Source organism: Xiphias gladius, chromosome 22, assembly GCF_016859285.1.
Source record: "Xiphias gladius isolate SHS-SW01 ecotype Sanya breed wild chromosome 22, ASM1685928v1, whole genome shotgun sequence".
In the NCBI taxonomy this organism is placed as follows: Eukaryota; Metazoa; Chordata; class Actinopteri; order Istiophoriformes; family Xiphiidae; genus Xiphias; species Xiphias gladius.
In genome coordinates this window covers 4464785-4481305 of record NC_053421.1, presented here as the reverse complement: position 1 = coordinate 4481305, position 16521 = coordinate 4464785, and the positions used below count along the sequence as shown (strand labels likewise).

General features: G+C 38.8%; 1 protein-coding gene across 1 annotated transcript in view; it reads right to left on the bottom strand.

The window, feature by feature from the left end:
• LOC120783884 (dolichyl-diphosphooligosaccharide--protein glycosyltransferase subunit STT3B-like) overlaps window positions 1-16521 on the bottom strand; it is a 76990-nt gene that overhangs the window by 26192 nt on the left and 34277 nt on the right. The window contains exons 2-5 of the mRNA XM_040117233.1: window positions 10266-10374; window positions 8816-9103; window positions 7248-7313; window positions 3986-4085 (exon numbers count right to left, since the gene is read on the bottom strand). Of these exons, the coding sequence (XP_039973167.1) occupies window positions 3986-4085; window positions 7248-7313; window positions 8816-9103; window positions 10266-10374 (563 nt within the window). The remainder of the gene's footprint in view (window positions 1-3985; window positions 4086-7247; window positions 7314-8815; window positions 9104-10265; window positions 10375-16521) is intronic.

The window sequence follows — 16521 nt, the reverse complement described above, 5'->3', positions numbered from 1 at the left end:
TATCTGGTGGCGCATTATAAAGCACATGTACTGTACATTAATGCTCAAGACTGCAAGTATCGGTATCAGAACCGACCCGGAGTGTGTGTATGCTTGTGTGTAGTGTACAATGCAGTAGAGTGAAGTATCATTACCGTCTTCATCTGTTTCATTCCTGAGCCGTTCTGCAGCCCCATCTTGCAGATATAAGTCAATAGGGCAAGGCAAACCTGGAAAAATTAACAGAACATATTCAGAGTGCTCCACTGTGATACTGGATCAGTTAACAAAGCCGAACAACTAAGTAAAGACAATACTTGTGAAGATGAATATTTTTATGCTTCATGGTGTACTACGTGGGTGAGATTTTTTTAAAATGTACTTTATTTCCCTATCTACTTCCTAACTAGAAGTTTTTTCATGCCCCCTAACTCAACTGCTTCATCTCCCTGGCTTTAATGTCATTCTTCCACATCCTCTTTATCTCTCTTGCCTTCTCATACTGCAAAATCACTAAGGCGCATAAGTCCTAAAAGAAGACATTTGTACACTGGAAAAAACTAACAATTTCATCTCTGCACTGCTAATGTTGCAATTCATCTGAGGTATCCTGAGCCTGCTTGTTCAATACAAATGCTAATGACCAATATTTACAATATGATGGAACAAGTCAAGTGAATGACTGACTACGTACTGGCCCGACTGTAAGACAACAATCATTATACAATGAACCCCACTTTTTCCAATCCGTTTTTTGAGAAAAGCTTTTTGAGGATTGGAAACACTTTTTCTACACACAGTCTGTGGGACAGTTTCCCTGAGATACCATTAATTCAGGGAGTGGAGAGTCATCACCTTTGAAACTTCTTGTCTTCTATAAGTGAAACATCAAATACAGTAATACATTAAACTCACATTTGTGTATCTTGTCTATCAGTCAAAGATTCAATCTGTCCCTTTGAAGTGGGCAGAATCTTTTTCTCTGACAGCATTTTTCACACAGCGTTTTTGAACTCTTCATCTGTGACAGCTGTAATTTTTGGTTGTTTTCTCCCTGGTTCATTTTCTGCAGAAAGGCTATGAACTAATTTTCACTAGTCATGAATTCATTTCCTCTGTGGCAGCAAAACATGTGGAAGCCTTCAAAAACTCCTGCAGGTTAAACTGGGGTCATGAAACACTTTTAGGGCTGTCTAACTCTGAAAGACTCCCTATAGACGGACTGAAAACACTTGCTAGCCTAGTACTGGCCAATACAGTAAATGTCCCCAAAAATATGCCTGTCAGCTGTCTTTCAGGCTTAGGTTAACTGCATTAGACAAACTGCTAACAGTGTTGTCATCTAGAAACTCACCATAGTAATGTTACCTGTGAAGTTATCTAAGTTACTCTGCTAACTCAAGCTTGCTAATGCTAACCATTTACAGGTTGGAGCTAATGCTATAAGTGAAAAACACACCCAATCAAAGTCTAATGGAAGCAAACAGTCAAACTCTCAAACCAGAACCTAATTTGTTGATGTTTAAGCAGATGGTAGGAAAATTTCACTCACCTCACCTTAGCAGTCCTCTTCCATGGTCAGAAGACGAGACCTGACGCTGCAGCAAGGAGGAGTTCTGAAGTGTAAATACATGGTGCTGACAGGGACAGCTGGCAGCCAATGAAGAAGCATGTTGACGGCATGATGTAAACTAACATTCAATTGGCCATCAAGGTGGTGGGTCCAATTATTAATTCATGTAAAGATTTATTAAACGGTTCACGTACATTTTAATTTACTCCTTGTGAGCCAAACCTGTGGAAAACAAGCTTACCAAAGAGACCTGAGAAGACCAACATTCTTGACAAATTCAGATTGTCCAGCAGAGGGTAGCAGGTAACCACAAATGAAATGAAAGCTTGATCTATTTGTTATTTTTGAATAGATTTTAAGCTTCACTAGTTTTTCACCAAAATTGACATGGAATTATACAGTGATATATCCTGCATAAATATATCAATTTTGGTGACATTTGTAGCACATATTTGTAAACTAGGAAGAACTCTTTATCAGTAAATTTTTGAAAAACTGTCACAGCGTTACCATTTGGACGATTTGCATCACATTTGACATGGTGAATCTGGGGAATATACTGGATGTGCATAGTAAATATAGTGATATTTTAAAAAACTGATTAAAGATTTATTTTTTAAAAATTATGTGGCTTAATATAGGAATAGTGCATGTAAAGTCTTTGAATGTGCAATGTACGGTTAGTGAGTTATTAAGCAAAATGCTTTTTTGTTTATTATAGCACCCTCATATGATTGACATGGGTTTTTTTGGGGGGCTTATTTGCACAAACTACTATCTTCCTCTGAAATTTCAACCGATTTTAGATTAGGAATAACAATAACAATAACAATAATAAAAATCCTACCCAGCCGAAAACAATACAGTTCTAATACCACTGATGCTTGGACTCGTAATAGTCCTGGCATACTGTACATTCATTGCATTTTGAGTTGAAGTGATCACTGGCACTGTCTTTAATGTGCCGTTTCTGCACTACACAGCAGTGTTTCTGCACTACAGCTCTAAGAGATGACTTTTCAGTCTATCAGTGTCCAAACATGAGGAAGCTGGAGGTGTTTGTTTTAAACTGCAAACACAGGAGGAGTGAAATTCTGAGGCTCAACATCAAAAACGCTGATTAACTCTATAAAACAAAAACCTCACTTTGCTGAGCCATGATGTACACATTTTAATAATGCAGTTTTTGGTAGTGTACCGAGCCTAGATTCTAAAAGTCAACACCTCAAACTCTAAACTTTTTAAAAACTTCAGAAAGTAAATACTTGTGTAAGGAAACATAAAAGATCTCATCTTTTGACATTTAAAATACATGTGGGTTATATTAAAGGATAAGGCTGGCATTATTCTGTAGCTTTCTTTGACAAAATAATCTTAATTTCAGAACGATCAAATCACGGAACACAGTGAGCTATTACAACTTTGAACTAACTCAGTTACTGTGTTGCTGCAGGCAGAATGTACAGTGCTGGTCTTGAGAGAGAGAGAGCAAAAGAGGAAATGAAGGGAAAGAACAGTGTGGGGCAGAGGATGAAGGAGGTAGCAGACCAAAGTCAGTTTGATGCTTATTTAATCATTTCTCTAATAATCCTATTGGAGGATCTAGAATATTCAAGTCACCCCATCTCATATCCCCCTTCTCACCTTTCAGTCTTCCTTCTATGTATTTGTTCTAAGTTCTAGCAGTCCTCAGACTGGGTTCTGTTCGATTCCACATTTCACAGCTTTCTTGCCAAGTCAAGCTCGCCCAGTTGCATATTTTCTACATCTTGTTACGTAATTTTGTGCACAGTATTCTGAGCATGTATGGCATGTATGGGTTATTGATTTGAATCTGAAACAAAGGTATAGTGTTGCAGCACCAGAAAGTGGCTGGGAGCATGGAGGTCAGGACTTAATTCACGATGAGTGAGGAGAGTTCTGAAAGGGCAACAAGGCAAGCCCTTTGATGGGAAGAAAGCTTTAATCTTGTTTTTTTCTTCTCTTTTGTTTCCTGCATGGATTTCCACTCTCCATCTCTCTACTTTTATCACATCTCTCTTCTGCCTTTCTCTGGGGGATTTGTGTAAACCTCATATCTGTCTCATTACAGACAACATCGGCTGCTAATGGATGTTATTAATCATCACTATCAGTGTTTATACAGTGAGGGTATGACAAGGAATAACAAGCTTCACTGTGTGATATCCCGAAATCAATGTGCATGGCTTTGAGTATTGTGAAAATAGAGAAAATACACCTTTTTTGTGTGTGTCTGGCTGCTGACATTTCAGTTACCTTGGCCCTTTATGTTGTCTGTATATGCTGGATGTTACACACCGGATGTCAAAAAAGCATAATTGTAAACCGCCAAGTCGCCTGTTTATACCTTTGATTTAAATATGTATTTTTATGAGAGTTTGTGTGTGGGTTTGTGTGTGGGCTTCATCTCACCTATGTAGACTCTCCTACTAAAGCGCTGCATGAGCAGCAAGACAAACACATGAAGAGGAATAAGGTTGATGATGAACACGTAACCGCCCCAAGCTGAGACCTGTGAAACACACAATAGTTTTAGTAATAGCATTTTTTGATAAATTCAAAACTTTTACAATGACGCATACATGCTCATGTGCACACAGATGTATGCACACACAAAAAAGCTAAAGACACATACAGTTAGGTCCATAAACATTTGGACAGTGAAACAATTTTCGTAATTTAGCCGCTATACACCACAATGTATTTCAAACGAAGGAGTCAAGATGTGATTGAAGTGTACACTTTCAGCTTTAATTCAATGGATTTAACAAAAATATTGCATTAGCAATTTAGGAAATACAGCCATTTTTGTGCATAGTCCCTCATTTTCAGAATATGCATTTGGTAGCTGGTCATGGAAACTATCAATATTTGGTCCAAAGAGGTGTTGATGCAAATGAAGGAGGCCATCATTAGCCTGAAAAAACAAAACAAACCTATCAGACAGATGGCACAAACTTTACGAGTGGCCAAGGTACATTCTTAAAAAGAAGGAATGCACTGGCAAGATCAGCCCTACCAACAGGCCTGGAAGACCACGGAAGACAACTAAAGTGGATGATGGTAGAATTCTTCCCTTGATAAAGAAAAACCCCTCACAACATCTAGCCAGGTCAAGAACAGTCTCGAGGAGGTAGGGTTATCTTTGTCAAAGTCTACAATCAAGAGACACCTTCATGAATGTAAATACCTCAAGAACAGAAAGGCCAGATTAGACTTTGCCAGAAAACATGTGAAAAAGCCTGCCCAGTTCTGGAACAAGATTCTGTGGACAGATGAAACCAAGATTAAATTGTACTAGAATGATGGGGAGAGAAGAAAATGGAGAAGGAAAGGGACAGCCCATGATCCAAAGCATAAGACATCATCTGTCAAACAAGGTGGAAGCCAAGTTGTGTGACTGCTGCAAATGCTGAAAAAACTGATAGGGACGGTGCTTCACAGTACAGATGGATAACAACTCAAAACATACTGAGCAACCTAAGAGCTTCTCAAGGTAAACAATTTGATTATTCTATGACCAAGTCAGTCACCTGACCTCAACCAAATTGATCATGCTTTTGAAAATGAGCGACTAAGTATAAAAATGGCTGTAATTCCTAAACGGTTAATGTGATATTTTTATTAAACCTCTTGAATTAAAGCTGAAAGTCTACACTTCACTAACATCTTTACAGCTTTGTTTCTAAACCATTCAGGTGGTGTTCAGAGGCAAAATAACGAAAATTGTGTCACTGTCCAAATACTTATGGACCTCACTGTACATGATCAGTTTACTGCTTCATGTCACAATGGGATTTTGATCCCTGCCGAACAGTGAAATGCTTTCAACTGCACTAGATAATCAGTATTGTAACCAGCCCGCAAGTCTCTGCTGGCTGGGAACAGAAGGTTAGCTTTATTTTATTTTTTAGCTTTTATTTTTAGACACACACATGCCATTCAGATTATGTTGTTGGTCCCAAAACCCTCGAAAGACACACAGATGCACCTCTTTTCAAAAGGTGTGCTTATTTGTCTCCAAGTTTCAGGTAACTGCCAGACTTTGAATGTCTGCGAGAGAGTAGTCGTCACAATTTACAGCATGAGGTGTAAATTGATTCAAATGATTCATCACAGATTCATCATAGTCGGGCTGAAAGATAGATGAGTAAGTGAAAAGGTTCCCCAACAGATCTGTCATTGTCTGATGAAAATGGCTTCCAGTGATGTGAGTGGGGGTTTCATGGACATCCATAACTGCTTTACATTAGTCTCATCTGAAAAAGATCTGAGAGTGGCAATTTGATCATTTTTGGCTGCTTCTGTGTTTCAGAGTGACTGTGTGATCTACATGTTTCTCTCGCTCTACATGTTTCTCTCGCCTTTCTGTTTGGAGTTTACTTGTCCCCATAGTGGGGACAGAGCACGGAGAGTTTCCGCCCACAGTCTAAAGACATGCAGGTTAGGTTAACTGGTGAATCTAAACTGCCTGTAGGTGTGAATGTGAGAGCGACTGGTTGTTTGTCTCTATATGTTGGCTGGTGACCTGGTCCAGGGTGTAACCTGCCTCCTGCCAAAGCCGTATAAGATAGACCATACTTATGAAGTGTCTCAGACTCACTCCTAGGAATCGCGCTGACAGTTAACTGAGGACTAAAAACACTACTACTTCAGAGTACGACTTCATAAAACTAATTTATGAAGCATCCTACACTGACTTTCAGCAAGGAGCAGGACTACTACTGGTAGAGACACGTTGCTGTTTTACAAAAATCACAATCATAAAGCAGAAATTATGCCACACTACTGCCACATTCACCCATTCACACACACATTCCATACAGCACTTTTCTATACAAACAGCTCTTTCTATACACATACACTTTCACACACCGATGATACATCGGGGGCAATTTGGAGTTCAGTATCTTGCCCAAGGCCACTTAGACATGTGGACTGGAGGTGCCGGGGAACCACCGACCTTCCGATTAATGGACGACCTGAGCCACAGCCGTCCAAATAAAACACTTCTATAAACATATACTGTTTGCAATTTTGACTTGTAGGCTAGATAACCTGTGATTCAGTTGTATGACACATCCTAGTCAGCCTTGTCCAATCACATCTTGCAAACTGTGCAGTATTCACATGCAGCAATGTTTTGCATACAGTACTGTGAGTTTCCACTGTCCAGCTCGCCTTCCAACGTCACCTAAAATTTGCATGAATGAAGCCTGTTTTTCCATTACTTGACACTGATTGGTGGAGAAAGGAATTAATGTGTACATTATCTGAGATGCTACAAGAGTGATCAAAGTGTGATTTATTACTGATGAAACTTTTGGTTGTGACAGAATCATCCATGTTGCACAGCTGAATTTTCCCTGTTACAAAAAAGGGCGACACTGTGAGGATATTTGTCTCTGAGGAGACATGTGTTCTCCTCTGCGTCCCACACAAGGTCAGTCTCAAAAATCATTGTTTTTGTCAAAATGATCTTTAAATATGCTTAATGTTATCAACCATTTCCAAAACATTTCTCCTCTTGTTGAATGATTTAGGAGTGATTTCCTATTAGAAATACTTGATAAACATGGCCCAATTTGGGTTGGGTTTAAAGTCAGATTAGAATATGAATGTAATTCCCAAATGTTCTCACAACAATGCAACAAACATTTGTGGGTGTTCTCACCATGTAGAAATAGGACAGGCAGCATCCGATAGTCCAGAAGACCGATCCCGTCTTCACTGACTTCACCTGCAGTTTACATAGGACAGCATTAATCAATAACAAGCACACACAAACACACACAGGGTCCAATCTACATCCAGTTTCGTGGTGGGGTGGTTGGGGGTGGGGTGGGACAGGCCATTAAGAGTGAAAGAAAAGAGGAGGGGAGATGCATTCACTGGAGACCATTATTAAAGTTGTCTGGATTTCTGCCCAGGCATATCCAGGATCTCCAGTCCTGTGTATGTAAATATGTGTGGGTTACTTAATCCTGGTGTGATTTGTTTAGGATGTGCTTAAAAAAGAAAAACAATGCTTAATCTTCATCTTTAAATCACCTTGTATTATTTCCCATCTCTCCATACCCACAATTATTAGTTGCTTCAGCGCTTTATAACTGGGATAGATGAATCTTTATTTCAATATTAGTGCTATAAATGAAATGTTATAGTTGATCTAATTCACTAGGAATAACAAGAATCCATATAGCCACATGGGTATTCGTTGCTCATCTGTCATTGCAAACTGTTCCATCACTATTCAACATAAACAATGTTTTAAAGATTTTAATGTGTATCATGTAAAAACATTGGAGACTTTACGGACTAATAGAATGATTTGTGGAGCACAATGGTCAGTGCAACTACCATGGTTAAAATAAACCATATTAGCTACTGGGATTATCTGCCAGTAGCATTAGGAAATATCTGAAAGTAGAGATGTGAAGAAGTGCTTTTGTGGGATTTTCTCTCAACACTTCCTTTATCTAGTTTTACATACAGGTTTAACTTCATACTTGCATCAACAACAATCAATTATCTTCCACTCTAAACCTACATTCATTGATTTTGTTGCATCTCTACATTACCTCCCAGATTTGTTCTGCTTGTTGTTAAGTTTCATTTTATTGACATATGTTTCTCCATTTGTAAAAAATAACAGGACCAATCACAGCTTTGTTGGCAGGATGAAGAAAAAGAAGACATTGGATCTTCTTGTGCTGGAGCCAGAAAAATAGTGACAGAAAAATTTCTGCAAAAATTGCAATTAGTGTGGATGTCATCAATGCAGCAAACACGGGTTCTTGTAAGTCTACTAACAGAATTAACAACTCACTAAAATTGGCACATTTCTTGAATCTGCATGAAAAACAAACTTAACTACTCCGAGCAACTGCTACTGCAGCATATATATCAACTGAAACTGACTTCAAAGGGAAAGATATGTCACGTTAGGCTGGATAATAAAGTGAAACAAAATGGCAGTCTGATTTTCATGCTAGGACACTGCTGAGTTGGGTGATAATTGGGTTGAGTTGGGTTTCGTAACTTAGAGCAACGCCATTCACATTATACATAGTTATTTGATCTATTTTCAATACTACAATATTTATTATTGCACATTTATGATAATGTAGGCAGACAAACAGTTTTAAATTGCAGTTGAGGCAGTAATGGGAACAGTTATACAGAGCAGCATAATGGAGGGACAAGAATATGGGAAGACTAATAAAGTCTGTACAAGCATACCCAGAGGTAGTAGGTGAACTGCAGGGCAAAGATGGCGATGCCTTCATTGTCGAAAGAGCCAGCAACAGAGCGGGAGATGTAGCCTGGGACGATGGCTATGAAGCAGGCTGCAAGCAGCCCCGCCCCCTGGTTCCAAAGCTCTCTTGTCAGCAGAAAGGTGGAGATGGAGGTCAGGCCACTGAATACCGGGGCCAGGAACACACACACGTCCCGGATGTGGACAGTGATGTGCAGGAGGTTGAGCACATAGTGGATGAGGCCCGCCGTGACCATCAGGCCAGGGTACACCTACAGGAGCAGGGGAACAGAGGGGAAGAGGGCGGCAAAAATTATTCAGGCTCTCTAGTTTTACAGGTTTTTATAAGTCAAGAGTTATTAATTAAGTCTGAATACTCAAAAAAAAAAAAATCTTTTCTCGTCTCTCCCCCATATAACACGTATTTGACGTGATGAGAAGTGCACCAACATTGACGAGTTGGTGAGAGCTCTGAACAACTGAAAATGCTGCTTCATGCATCTTTTCACTGCTGTGACTGCAAAATGCCATCATTAACAGTTTGAATGAGCAATTCAACGGTAGGGAGAAAAAAAAAAAAAAAAAAAGAAAAAAAAATCACATTACAAGCTTGCTGGTAGCTCACAGAGGTACTGGACAGAGAATGTGCTTTCACTAGCCTGCCTGCATCATTATCTGCATAGCTAATGTTGCTGTATTTCCAACAAAACAATCAATGTGTGGTTGAGAGTGAGTTTAAGAGGTTAATTAAAGATTCGTCACAGTAGTGTTACTCCAATGAAATAAGGACAAAGAAAAGGATAGAGCTGAGGCATGAAGTGCTTACACTAGGGCTGGGCTATAAAACGATCTTAATTATCATGAAAAAAATCTGACAATAAAGACAAACTCATAAACAATTCATGATAAATGAATCTGTTCTGCATTTGGGTCAAGTCTCTTCTGCACAATCATCCTATTAAGCGACAGCAACAGTAGCTGATATGTGTAAGGCCAAAACAAGGGGAAAAAATGCACACGTTGGAAACATAAATATGAGCGACTGTGAGGAGGGTCAGACATCCACAAAAGACGAGGAAACTGTGGAAAGAAAAGTCGCATAACATCTGTAATTTGTCTTGTTGCCTTGAGGGGCGTAAATGTTACACCATGTTGGCTGCAGAGAGTATAGAGAGAGTCTGATTCAAAAATAAATGACTGTTTACAACCATAACAAACGTTGATTCGATTCACTCCTAAACTGAATATAGCCCTTAAACTTCAAAATAAAAAGGTACCCTGTGGAGTTGTAACATTCAGTGTCACTCACCAAAACACACAGCATGAATCTTTGAGGTCTAACTAATATGTTGAATGTGTTTCTTTTCTCATTAATAGTATTATAATCAAAATTGATAATTATCCATTTCCATCAATTGCATAAGAAACACTCACCGTGCCCCCTACTATCCTACCCAGAGGGTACCAGGCTCTCTCATCAAACCAGTTGAGGAACTCATAAAAGCCATTGGTGGTGAGGTGGTGAGTTGACCTGTAGTTAAACCTGCAACATTGAGACAGAGGCACAGAGAGGGCTGTTAGACAGGACACCAAAACAAACAGAGCAGCTACAAAGAACATTAGTGTCTGATTGAAGTGACCAAGCTTGAGTCTGGCTTTAGGTTTCAACCAGAGCAATCACTCATCTTTGACCAAACCCATCAACCTTAAACACAAAATTGATTAAAAAATTATTTTTAATGTAAATTTGTCCAAATGCAATACATAATGTTCTTGGATATTTTTAAGCTCTACTTTGAATAATTTTTAGGTATTTTCCTAACTTACTTTATTGCTTCAGTTAAAAAAAAACAAAAAAAAAAAACTTTGCCCATTTGTTTCAGGTCGTTCATGTTTGTGTGAAAGCTGTCAAACTTTGGTGGAGACAAAAACAATAAGACCAAGAGGGTTTTGGTTCTGTTTCAAGCAACGCTGTGCATTTACACGCATCTGGAATATCTTAAAATGACCTTAGAATCATTATAGATTAGATTATTCGGATTCACCTTCTCATGTGTGTTAAATTACCAGCTTTGACACTCGAAGGGCTGTGGAAGCCCAGATAATTGTAGAAATAAATGTCAAATAATGAAATACTACCACACAGAAAATTACTTATTATTATTTCTATCAACATTAATAGAAATAGTGTAAGAAATAGAAATAGATAATATAAACTTAATGAGCCAGTCTTCAGATTTAATTTGACTAACAAGATAAGTATACAGGACAAAGTTGCACCAGTTTAATCTGAGTTTGCACCTCTTTGAAGTTGGCAGACTATACGATCAGGATATTGATAAAACCATTTTGATTTTTTAATGCAGTTGTTTTCATTCAGTCTGCTCCAAATCACAGTGAATACCAACCTTCATAAAAAGTCTGATATTTGAGACATTTTCTGAACTTTGAATTAAAAGAACACAATATTTTTTGATTATCTGGAAAAAAACATCTTATAATTATACACATTATTTTTATTGAAGCACATCTATTAATGATGGGTTTCGGCATAATTAACCTGAGCAAAGCTGGTCTGATGACCTGTTGTAGGTTGGCCAAGTTACTGTAGCTGTGCCAGAAAAGTTGACATCAAACAAGCTTAAACCTAGAGCAGTAAACAGAATTTAAAAGTTGCAGAACTGAAAAATATACAACAGAAGAAACTTCAAAGTCCTAGTTATGAACAAGGTTAGAAGTTATGACTATGTCACAACAAAGTCACAGCATGGAAAAGACTTCAAAGTTGCAAATCCCATAGAGGTAAACTGATGAAATGATATCAACATGAAGAAACCCAGAATAACTTCTACCAGCAAACTGCAAGACTGAGGCTGAATTTATAACAGCATAAAAAGAGAAGATTTACAGACATGCCCTGGAAATCCCTGGCAACATCAGTGGCATGGCTAGCAAGCAACTGCCAGCTGTAAGTACTATCGATGTAACAAGAGAGATGTTTAAAATTGAAAATGGTACTGGGATGTTTGCATCTGCATGTGGGAACTTCCTCACCACAGTGTCTGATACTTTGATTTCAGGATCTAAAAGGAGTAAAGAGAAGAAATAGACTTGCAGGCAGGTATACAGCGGTTCAACCACCCGTAACAATGAACTCTGACCCAGAGGTTCAATAACCCAAGGTGATTGGGAAGGCGGGATCATTGCTAAATAGTAGGATTGCAATTAGTTTGGTTCATGAGATACCATCAGTATAGGACATCATTACAAAGAGGTTTTCACTGCATATGACTGAAAGGCCCATAGTGTGGTGAAGGGAGATCCAAAATACAATACTCAAGTCAAGTCTACATGTAACTAGTTGACAGAGAAATGCAGTAATCTGCTGAAAAACCAATCACCGTTAACTGAAAGGTTGTTGGGGTAACTGCTGTCAATAACTTCCACACCTCTGCAAACTAACAGCATAGCAGACACAAGGATTAATCCAAATTTTCTCTGTAATGGCTTTATTTGCACTGCTCTTCTGACACTCCTTTTACCTTTTTATCCTCCAACTTCTCACTCTTCCCCAGCCTTCTGTCTAACTTCTACTTCTCAAGTAATTCAGTACAACCACTGAGACTTTAAGAACAACAATCCAACTACAGCCTTTTCTATAATTCGACAGGTCGGTAGATAGAGCACTGCTGTTGTACAAATCCTGCATCTAGCCCCTAGCCCACAGACACAGACTGTTAGACTCCTTCTCCCCAGAGCTCAGAGTGCAATACAAACTGTCCCTCCATGAAAAACAGGAATTTGATGGAGGGACAGCTGTAGAGCTTGGTCACCCTCTCTAAGAGTGATTGCTAGATTGCAGGTACAGGCTCTGGGTGTTCATGCTCACTCTTGAGGCTTAGTTATTTGATTGAAGGAAAGGAGCGGGAGAAAAAGTGCCTACACACACGCACACGCACACACACAATCCATTGTGTCTTTGGTGCTCTGATTCTTGCCTGGTTTGACATAACGCCTCTCGTTTTCCTCTTACAATCACAGTCCAGGAAAACTAGCAGTATCCTAAAGCTTTCAGTCAGCACGTAGACAGAAAAAAAACTCTAACCCAAACTTGATGCTCTGATTGACGGGCTCTTGAACCCTTTCCAGCTTAGGTCAGATGAACTAAAATTCTGTCTCACACATGGGATATAGGCTAATTAAAACATATGGTATCTCTTTATGCAGACAAACGAGAAATAGATTAACTAGCCTTTCTTGAGTGAGACAAGGACATGAAACTGCAGCCGCCAAACAAATCCTGGTATATTTCAACTGTGCATGTTGAATTTGTCTGTCCACTTTTCCTTTCTGATTCCTTTCCTACTCTAAAACTCTACTCAGCCTGTAAATTAGTAAAAGAGTTTGGTACATTTTCAGATGCCCCTGCCACTGCGCTAGACACTTTTCTGTCATAGTCCAGAGAATTTAGTAACTAGGACTCATACATGGTATTGGAGATGTAATGGGGCACCTACGGGGCTCTTAGTACCTGAAAGCTCAAAGTGACAGACTTTCAAAAGTTCTTTTCTAATGGAAATGGGCTTTTGGAGAATTATATTTTGTGTGTATCAAAGTTTTATATATTGAAAGTGTAATCCAACTAATTAGTATCTGAGTGGGATCTTCAATTTCTTGCTCCATAGCTCCTGATTAAGCTTTGCAACCCCAAAACTAAAAGACTTTGGGACTCAAGATGGAAGTAAGTGGCTACGTTGTGGTCTTAAAAGTCAGATGGCTGATAGCATTAATGGATACAACAAAATATTCTTTTGTTTTATAAGGAGTGTAAGAAAAGTGCTGGAATAGTTGTCAATAGTTGTTCGATAAGGAATAGATCATGGCCTCTTCTAATTACTAATTTAATGGTCAGTATTTGCCCTGAAAAGCCTGATCAAAGCATTCTTAGATGGTATGAAACCAAGTGATGAGTGTCTTTCTTATGTCAGGCACATCCCTGTACCTGGAGGATAAACAAATAAAACAAATACAAGGTGTATAGAACTGCTCTTGGCTGGATAAACTCTCATTATTCACTCACAGCGAATAGCTTTTGTGAGCAGAGTGGAATATATTCAGATGGCCATTTGTTCAAACCCACAGAGAGAAACCAATGTGCTGTCTTCTTCACAGTTTTCAGCTTAAATATATTGCTGACTATGCTTGAGAGATTTAGTACAAAACCAAATACAGCGCTAAGCTTCCATTAGTTGCAGCTTTTTCAGTTAAATATTAATACATCTTGAGAGGCAAAGCACAGCAGAATAAATAGAAATCATGCTTAGTCAATTGACATTAGGTCAATAAGTATTTGTTGGACAAATTAAAGTCTGTAAATAATTCTGACACAGAGATAAAACCGTCATTGCACTGAGGTAAATCTATTTTACCACATGGCCCATTTTGGCTTCACTAAAAATGCAAGCATAATTTGGACCAATCACCAAAGCAGCCTGACGCTGCATACATAAGATCATTTATAGTACTCTTTGCTTAACTTAAATATGTGGATACAGTATACAACAAAACTGGGGTTTTTGATCTTATGTAATATTAAAAACAAACAGGTTAGAGAGACCACATTGAAAATATGGGCACCAAAGTACAACCTCAAAGCAACAAAAGTGAGTACACCTGTGATTTCCATTTGAGGTTAATTAGTTGCACAAGGTTATAAAAGAACCCGTGAACACCAAAGCTTTCTAAATTTTGGCCTGGGTTGTGTCTAATGCAACATGGCTCCATATGGTAAAGAACTGGCACAAGGATTGTCTGTGGAAATTGCTGTTTCACTGACTGATTAGACAGTGTGAAGGACATGGCATGAAGCTGACCTCTATGGATGGCATTCAAGAAGAAAACCCTCTCTCTCGACTCAGATGAAACCAAAATAAATTAGTTTGGATCAGATGGTGTCCAGCATGTTTGGCATGGACCAGGCCAGGACTACCACAGTGACTCCATAGTGCCGACTGTGAAAGATAGAGCTGGGACTGTGCAGATATGGAGCTGCATTAGTGCAAAAGGTGTAGGGGAGATGACATTTATAAATCAATCCAGGTTTTTATACCCAAATACTGAATGAAAAGATGACTCCCAGCCTCAACAAACTTGGTAGAAGAGGAGTTTTCCAACATACCATGATCCCAAACATAATGCAAAAATCATACAAGTTTGTAAAGTAGAAAGAAGTCAAAAGATTTGACCTGGCCAAGTATGTCCCCTGACCTGATTCCAAGAGATCACCTCTGGAGTATTTTAAAGCAGAAGGCAGAGCAACAAAACCAGTCCAGCACAGAGCAGCTGAAAAGAATCATCTGAAGAACAGCAGAACATCTCTCCACAGATTTGTGCAAGACTGGTTTCATCCATGTCCAGCAGGATCAAATCCTCAAAATAAAGGCGGACATACAAAATATTTTAAAAATAAAAGAATGGAATCTCACTAACAAAGGATGAACTGACTTTTGCTGCAGTTGGTTTTTTAATTCAGACCTTTCATTATAGTTTAATTAGTCATTCATTTCATTGGCCTCATTCTTCTTGGGCTTTGGCTAAAAACAAAATTGTATTAAATGGACAGGACTTGTAAAGTTGTAAAATGTAAACATTTTAGTGATACTGACCAGGGGTGTACTCAGTTTTTTTTGTATAAAGTACATGAAAGTAAACAAACTCAATTCCCTGTTTAGTTGTGTATATAAATTGCAGGCCAATACATCATTTTATTTTGACGGCAACTTAAGTGTCCCCTTTGGCCATCACCCCTTGGTGATTTTAAAAAGCTGTAGTGCAGACGTGAGGCTGGGGGTTAACTTCTAGCTTTAGTTAAAATCTGATAGGTGATGTCTCAAATAAGGCAAAAAAAAACAAACCCCCCCCCCCCAAAAAAAACACACTGTTTATGTATCTGTTTCAGCAGTAAAGATTAAGAGGCAGTCCATTTCACATTTGAATCTCCTTTTAGATATTTTCACATCTTTGGTCACCTTTTAAGGCAGGCTGATGTCAGAGGTGGGAGTTACCACTCTGCTTTATCATCTCTGATAACAAGCCCCTTGCCAACCCTCTCTCGTCTGCGTGCACACTGACAATCGCTCTGCTGCATCTTTAAACATGGCAGATGGCCAAACAGCAGCAAAACTGAGGGCAGCATCACCTTTTAATGACACGTACTACTATATTTTCCAAGGACAGGCAGTAGCCTCTGCAGGGTAAACCTGCAACCTGCTGCTTTCAGATGGTTTGAGAGGGAGCCAAACGCAGGAGGACTGCAAAACACACAGCTCTGAGGGGATGACAGGAGGTGGTATCAAGAAACTAATGTGATGGTTATTTTCTTTATTAATTTATCAAATTGTTTAATCTACAAAATGTTAATAAACCAGACCATCTTATTCTATACATGTTCATCCATTTCAGACAAATTACTCTGGTACATACTGCTTTTCAAAACAAGATGTAAATGGGATTTAATTGAAAAACATGTAGAGATGCATCACTTCCTACAGCTTTAGTGACACAGTGTCCTTATCCAATCCCATCTTTCAAACCCCCAATTTTATTTTGGAGAATAATGTGCGGAGAGCGACTATTTGTTTAAGACACCATTGAGCGAACAGCGCGCTGCTACTAAACACAGTGCCACCCA